Source organism: Echinococcus granulosus (assembly GCF_000524195.1).
Source record: "Echinococcus granulosus chromosome Unknown EG_S00077, whole genome shotgun sequence".
Taxonomy (NCBI): Eukaryota; Metazoa; Platyhelminthes; class Cestoda; order Cyclophyllidea; family Taeniidae; genus Echinococcus; species Echinococcus granulosus.
In genome coordinates, this window is record NW_020170457.1 from 14452 (window position 1) to 22307 (window position 7856).

Genomic DNA, 7856 nt, shown 5'->3' on the forward strand with positions numbered 1-7856 from the left:
GTTTCAAAGTTGGACCAGACACAACAGAACGGAGGAGAAACAAACACCATCGACTACTTACTGCTTGCAGCATCCAAATTTGTGGTAGAATAAGCGGTGGTGGTTGCGGAAGCTGTGGGAAGAGGAGGGAGAAAATGGGCTCCATTCATTTGACGGTTGCAGTGAATGATTGAAGCACTTGTGTGTTATTAACCTCTTACTTAAGAAATCAAATTCAATCAACTCAGTTATCCACTTCTACTTGCTGATTTTCCATCGTTTGATGGTGTCATGACTTTTGGATGAAATTACGCGGACCCAAAATGAGATACCAACCTCCCATTAGAAAATGGCATCGCGCGCTTCCTACACGGACCTACGATTCATCGACCAACTTCCTCCAACAATCTACTAATGGACTTCAAACTTGTAGTCATCATTTGGCAAGGCTGTCAAATATCACTTTACTGGTTTATCCACTTATTTTCAACATCCGATCTGTTGTCTTAGTAAAAAGAGCCTATTTCTGTATATATCCGCCATCTCCTTACTTGCTGAATGAATGCATATCTTGAACAGTAGATTGAATAATGGCATCCCAGTAAGTGGTTCCAGTGCGGCCACTAGACTACCTCAATGGTCGCCAATTCACCAACGATAGAGTGTCAGAACACCTGGGTTCTCGAAGGACAACATTACCAACTATTCTCAGTTATGCACCAAAGAGCGAAGCTGAATTAGCCAAACTAACTTTGAGCAGCGGTTGGGATGGAAGGCGATGTGAAAGGGGGAGATTTCCGCGACACAGAAACAGCACACACACCAGTTGAAGCTGCATCTGGAACGTTCGTTGGCGATGGAACTAAAATTGTGGGAGAGAAGCATTCAATTTATCAGGATTATTTTAAGCTACATGTACGTGTACGTGTCTATGTTTCAGTGATAAACTCACGCCTCGAGGAGAGCGGTTTAAAGTTTTCCACGCCCAAATCGCCAATCGGAGCTCCGAACACCTTTGTAGTAGGTGACGCTGTAAATGAAGTAAAAGCGACAACTGTGGTTTTTGAGAGTGGAGGAAAACTTCTGCACAATGAGCGAAATAACGCCGTACCTGTAGGGGTTACACGAGTGGGCGAGGTGAGCGACTTTGATGCAGAGGGAGTAAACATAGGTGATTTCGACAAAGGTGCCACTCCTAAACAGTAGAAAACTGATTGTATCAGCATACTTATTTACGCACACACAAAGCTCGAAAGGTTGCACCGGCTCACCGGAGAAGGGTGGTTTTTGAGAGGATGTTACTGGCACGGCACCGCCTTAGCGTTGGGGGAAAATCAGTAAATGCATCACTTTTAAAATATGTACATTTTGAGTAAAAACACTCACCGACTAAACTTGGTGCGGCCAAAGGTGCCTCTGATTTGCCCATAGGAAGCACTTTCGTGGAAAGACAAAAAACAGCAACTAGTAAAAATTCAGTAAAAACGTGATTCGCATGCAGCCAATCCAAGGACGTACCTTTGGGAGGCTGTGATTTCTCGGTGACCTTCTGAACAGGAGTAGATGTGAGAATGTTCTCTGTTGCTGTGGCGAAACTGAATCCATTGGCCTTTGAAGTGGGGTAGCCACTCGCCAGTGTAACAGGTGGAACTAACATTTGCGAATAAAATAATCCTTTATAGCATTATGCGAGTGGACAATTGGCATGCATTGGGACACGAATCACTAACCTGAAGCGGCAGAAACGAGAAGTTTGGAAATTTCAAGATTCTTCTGCTGACCAGGCAAATCTAAAGACACAGGCAAACATACACATGGACACAAACACAAATGTTGCGGTGTGGCTAATCATTTCCAATGTAATTCAGCTACTGAAAAATATGGACAGTTGCACAAAGTTGTGAATGAAAGTGAGCATTCCTACCATTCATGTCCAACCTACTCCTTCAGTCTCGCAACAAAGCCTTCCGGTAAATGCATCTGGAAGTAACTACCGGCAAATACCTCGAGAATGTAGAGGAAAGCATCGCTAGGCAGAAACGATGGGGTAAGGCAACATTACCAAGGCGAGAGAAGTGAGGGAGCTTCAAATAGAAGTTCAACATAGAACACTACTTATCAGGCTTACCCAGGTGTCACATCGAAAGCCAAAAGGACGAGAAGACGACAAAAACTACTTCCTAACCATTTCTAAACAACGAAACACAAGCAGATATCTAGCGCTACTAGAACTTTGTTGGTCTTGCCCTAATCTCGGAAGACGGAACAAATGCTTATGGAGAGAGCCCTCACACTCCAAACGCACCCTATAATTCCACCGACTTACTCATCTGCGATGCAGCCTTGGGAGAACTCGACGATCCTGATGGTTTCAGTGGTATCCTGCCAGCAGATTTTGGTGTCGACTTCGGTGGTTGAGCATCCTCCTTCTCCCTTTCCTTCCGCATCAACTCCACCACTTCCGCCACTGTCGACGATGCCTTGGCCACTGGAAGTCGTTCCGGCCCAGTACTTTTCCCCGCTCTTGTCTTCGTCTTGCACCTGTCTCCGCCACACAGCAGACGATAGAGTCGGGCATCCTTCTGCTCACGGTCCACACTAATTGCGGAACCGCCTAACGAAGGGGCCAACGTGGAGGTATTTCTCCATTTATTGGCCGAACAGTCAGAAAGAGATATTCCAGCCATGCGAGCTATAAGTTCTAGTCGATAGCGTTCACACTTGATGAGACGCGCGTTCGTGGCGATGGTTGCTTGAATCTTGTCCAATGGACTGAAGAGGAAGCAGGTGAGTCACTCCTACTACTTAAAGACAACCTGAGTAGCTATCAATCCTACTCACCTTCCAACGTCACCCATGGGCAAGCTCAATTTACTCCCGCTCATCAACCGATTATTTCGCTCGTTTCGAGCGTCCAACTGGGCGGAAAGACTCTCCACCTGATCCTCAAGTTCAGCTAAAAAGCTCTCGGCTGCACGAGATTTGCGCCGAAGCGAGGCTAACGTAGCCGCGGCTCCGGGATCCAGTCCTGCGGCAACGATGACTCGATGCTTATCACTAATGCGGTGGCGAAAAGCATCAAAATCGGCACTCAGACGATCCAAATAGTCCGCGGAAGCAGCCTGCTCATTTACAGAGAGTTGAGAGGCCTTCCGAAGCTCTGTAGTGATCTTAAGTAAACGAGGTAATTTTTAAGCCTCTCAATCGGTGCCATACAAGGTGATGCAAGTAGTGGTTCTACCTCCTCCACAACACACAAAAAATCGTCCATGTTGTTGAGACTCTGCTCAATGTCCCACACTCCCCGCCTCACTCCAACCTCATCGCCCTTCTGCTGAAGATTTAATGAATTCCCCTCGAATACAGACTGCAGGTGGCTCCATGCACGCGCCGAGGTCTCTGCTTGTGATCTCAGCGCCTTCCAAAAGTGGTTGGCCGCCTCCATTATTGACTGAGTTGGTGCAGACGGCTCTGCAGTTGGGTTCTCACCTGGGAAGTGTGGTAAAAGCATCTTTATTGAAATCCAGGCAAACCGAAAATGCAAATGAGAAAATTTGACGAAAAGGTAACTACCAGTATCGAGAGGCGGATGGTTGGCGACAGCTGAAAGGGGGAAAGAAGGAGGTTCAATAATCAGTTGAAAGTAAATGTCTTCAACAGCACATGTTTGCATATTTCCTAGTGAAACGGCAAAGGCAGTCAATATACTGTTAGGCAGATTTTTTTCTGATTAATGAGCACTTTGAACTACAAAATGCAATCAGATTTACCTGTATTGGTGGGCTTGACGCCTCTGGTTGCAGCAGTGGTAACGGTCGAAGTAGCAGATGGGTTGCCTAAGACATAAAAGTGCGGAGCGTTAACGTATCGGTGACTGGACACCCTCTTTATTGCAGCCAATGTAAGATTAGAAGACGTGGCTGTCTTAGCAACAAAACCAGAACGAGTGAATAACTTAATTTAGAAGTACCGGTGGCAGCAGGCTTTCCAGAGGGCGTTTTGGGAGATGTCTTGTTGATGAACCCCGATGGTGTGCCTAAATTGACTTAAGATGATATTCAATAAATTCCGAACTGCCAGTTAAGCCATCCTAAGTAGCAACTCACTAGTGGCAGGTTTTTCGAACCACGACACAACAGAGGAGTCTGTTGCAACGGTAGGCGTTGATGAAGCTACAACATTGGCAAGGCACACTTGTTTCAATATCAACAGAACAACTTGTAGTAATTTCAGCAACAACTCCTCACCAGTGGTAGCTGCTTTTCCAAAGAGCGATCCAAAGGCAGTGGCAGGGAACAGCGTTGCCGAATTGGTTGTTGTAGCCCCTGAAACGGTGACCCAAGTATAAGCACCTGTAGCATGCAGCTTTGTCCAACAATGAATCAGAACCAGTGAGGCAGACATGCTTTACTGATAACCAGCTTCACCCCCGATATTCCTCATACAAATGACATCAAATTAAGCGGCAAATATGCCTTCACCTGATTTTGTTGCTACCACTGAAGTTGTCTTGGCCACCGTTCCATCTAAAAGCAGTAATCCATCAGTATATTCAAAATTCTAAAAAGTATTTTGCTCAAAAGATGCAAGTATAAGCCTATTTTGTCCCCCAATGGAGGGCCTGTTTGATGTGGAAATGATAAAGAAGCTGTCATGGCAGTAATCCCATTTTATCTTTAAATGAAAAGCCAAAACAAAATACTGAACTTCAAAAATATGGTACGTGCCTACCGACATGGTAAGCACTATGTGGAATGTTTACCTGAGGTTGTCGATTTATTAAAAAGGCCTGCGAAACCGGAAGGAGCAACTGCACCGTCTAGGACAAGTGTTAAATTATCAGTAGTATGCTTTACCAGTGGACATGGAAGTGCTTCCAAATAGAGTGGTTGCAACAGTGGTTGAAGGCTCAGAGGAGGCGGAGGGGGAGGAGGAGGACTGTGTAGCCACTAAAAAGGTACGACATCCGACTCAAAAGTGGTTTCCAATGTAAAAGAAAGTAAAGAAAAAAAAGCAAATGTGAACCCATTTTTGAAGAGTATCACTTATATTACGAGGTCATGACCACTGTTACCGGATGGTAGCTGTGGAGGTTTGTCAGCTGATCCGCACCACATTCGAAAGCCCGCGAAGACGTTACATGAACCCTCTGCTTGAGAAATCCTTGCAGGAAGAATTTTGAAAGCAAAAACAGCCCCGTTCGCCAACAAACCGATAATGAGGGGCAGGGGATCCGGTGAATCAAGCAGGGCACCCACATGCATCGCGATTGGATAGCTATCAGTGGGGAGGGGAAGTGGTTTAATCAGCTTTGGAAGACTATCGGCAGGTGGACTTCCATTTGACGCCGTAATGGAGGGAACGTCAAGGAGGTAGCACTCTTCTGCATCAGGTAACCACGTCACCGTTGCCAGTGTGGTGGAATTGGGTACAAGACACATCAGGTAACGGCAGAGCCCACCACCAAAACTCGTGAACTCAGGCAGTTTTCCCAACCGTGGCTCCGATTTAGGCTGAAGTAGAGCGAGAAAATAGGTTTTACTGAGGTGTTGTAAGCGGACAGTTCATCATGCATGAAATATGGTTACCAGAACTGTTATGAAGACGAGGCGCATCTCTTTTGCCGAAGCGGCGTCCGTCACACCCAAAAGGAAGCAATAGGAGGAGGTCCACAGAATGTCGATTGGTCGGGGTTCGGTGAGGTCTGAAGCAAGGACGCTCCGGTTAGCGTCAAAAAAGTTATGAGGTATAAGGCAATCCTTTTTGGTCCTCGAACCATTAATAAGCTTCTAATACCTTATCACGTCACCAAAAGTAATCCAGAGGTAACAATGGTGACGTGGTAGTCCATCAACGAAAGTTTGCGGTTAGATGGACTGGCATGGAACAGAGGCACTCGGTAAGAAGGCCAATCCTGCAGGGTCCCACAGTGTAGGAGGCCATTAGAAACTTGCCCATTAGCAGGCCTTCTAACCTCATTTTCCTCAAGCATAACCAATTATGAAGCTTGGCCTGCAATTTGCGAGTTCAAACCATACATAAAATACCCCGCGTGTACAAATTTGAAGAAAAAAGCGGAATACAAGCAAAATAGTGCAACGTAAAGTCCCTTCATGTGATAAGAAGAGCAGTATCTAAGTGGACGGCTGAGGAGTAAAAGGCGGCAATGAGAAAGAAGGAAGGAGGGGAATTAGAACGTAACTCAACGTTGGGAAAGTTTCCGCAGCAATCACCAAAGAACACTGTCCCAGCCTGGAAGTCACAAAATTTGGAATTTTTATCAAGTTGGTATCACATATACATGGTGTCACGTTTTTTCTTCTATCCGCGTCAACACAGAATCATTTTATCTTATGGCTAATGGCAGTAGATCATTTCGCTGACAGATCAGTAGGTGGACAAATAGCCCTCCTTTCCAACTCTTAGTAGCACTGGTGTACAAGGTGACAAAACAGGTTCGTGCAATGGAAGGAAAAATCCCCTTCTTTAAAATCCTCACCACTGCAAGCTATCAACCGTTTGGAACGCGACACAAACCTCCGGCAAATTGCACTTAAATATAATGTTCTAGCCTCAGAAGCCAAAGAGGAAGCTCGTCCAAGATACTCCAGTTTTACCCTATCTCCTGTCTACAATTGTCTGTTTTTCCCTTCCCTTAAAGTACGGAAAGCCCCAAGGACAAGTTTTGCAGCATTCTGTTTTTTTGCATTGTCTTGCAATGGTAGGATTTTACCCCAACCGAGAGTTTAGTTCTGATACTTTCTGGAGGATTTTCTTCGGCATCAAACAGGCCACAATGGTAAGTGATTGGCGTTCGGCGAGCAATGCATAGAATGCAGTTGCATCCACGGTTCACCAAATAGAAAACAGATGCAGTCTCTTGAAGAAGATGTTTTGTGCGTCTTAGAGGTGTGAGGGAGGAGAGGTAGGCGGGTGGTGCCAATGGGGGCACTGGTGGTGCGGTTTAGTTCGGCTAAAGTGACGCGAGTTGGAAGGCATCCTTGTACATGATGGGTTTAACACCTGAATGGTTCGTCAACAGAATCCAAGTTGTTCAAATCATTTCTACGCAGACAAGTCCATACCACGTCCACTCCATGACGATATGGAGACATGAAATGAGTAAACACTTGATAGATGACCGCAATTGGCAATAAGACATTGCGACGACACCAAGAAATGTGTTTGCCACCTGACAATAAGTGGAACAAACAATTGGCAGGCTATAGTAGGCATTTTTCTCTCCTTTGAGACCTCCGTCGCAAATCAACCTCATTTGAGAACAAAAAATCCTTGCAAATTGGTCAAAATTCGCAGAGAATTCGCCACAAATGCTACCATACTGTTTGTCTCTGCGAGAGCATCTCTCCAGCAGTAAAGTTAAAACGACGCAGATTGGAGATTTTTACGACTTAACTCGTCGAGTTGCACCAACTCACGTTTCATCCACTAAATTAAATATTCATGCTATATGCGAATCGGAGGCAGTAAAAAAGCGTTGCAGTATGCAGACACATAACAAACACCCTCCACTGCCTCTCGATCCCATCCATTCACATACACCCGCATGCAGAAGTTCTAGCTCAAACTGTCATTTAATTATACCACAAACAAATTTCTCCATACTGTTGATGTAGATGCAATAGCATGGTAGCATGGGATGCCAAATCAGTTAATGAGACTGACAGCGGTTCAATAATCACCTTTTTTACAAGCATAGACCATAAAATGAGGGGTAAAATGATCGCTCCAGAGCATATCACGTGAACATCCCAAACTGGCAATTCCACCATTGAAGTTACACCTACCAGAATGAGGAAATTATTGCTATCTTCCAGGGGCATCTCGTCAAACATTGGGTGTTGTAGTAGGTGAAA

General features: G+C 45.3%; 1 protein-coding gene across 1 annotated transcript in view; it reads right to left on the bottom strand. All coding sequences in view use genetic code 11, as the record gives it.

The window, feature by feature from the left end:
• The window catches only part of EGR_07427 (Methyltransferase-like protein 11A), a gene marked incomplete at both ends in the record, with an annotated part of 27897 nt that overhangs the window by 8205 nt on the left and 11836 nt on the right, over positions 1 to 7856 (bottom strand). The window contains 19 exons of the mRNA XM_024496676.1: positions 62 to 112; positions 731 to 841; positions 932 to 1009; positions 1091 to 1174; positions 1251 to 1295; positions 1366 to 1443; positions 1498 to 1629; positions 1710 to 1769; positions 2306 to 2751; positions 2821 to 3149; positions 3221 to 3468; positions 3553 to 3582; positions 3750 to 3815; positions 3950 to 4024; positions 4086 to 4151; positions 4227 to 4304; positions 4461 to 4539; positions 5034 to 5492; positions 5568 to 5683. Of these exons, the coding sequence (XP_024348882.1) occupies positions 62 to 112; positions 731 to 841; positions 932 to 1009; positions 1091 to 1174; positions 1251 to 1295; positions 1366 to 1443; positions 1498 to 1629; positions 1710 to 1769; positions 2306 to 2751; positions 2821 to 3149; positions 3221 to 3468; positions 3553 to 3582; positions 3750 to 3815; positions 3950 to 4024; positions 4086 to 4151; positions 4227 to 4304; positions 4461 to 4539; positions 5034 to 5492; positions 5568 to 5683 (2631 nt within the window). The remainder of the gene's footprint in view (positions 1 to 61; positions 113 to 730; positions 842 to 931; positions 1010 to 1090; positions 1175 to 1250; positions 1296 to 1365; positions 1444 to 1497; positions 1630 to 1709; positions 1770 to 2305; positions 2752 to 2820; positions 3150 to 3220; positions 3469 to 3552; positions 3583 to 3749; positions 3816 to 3949; positions 4025 to 4085; positions 4152 to 4226; positions 4305 to 4460; positions 4540 to 5033; positions 5493 to 5567; positions 5684 to 7856) is intronic.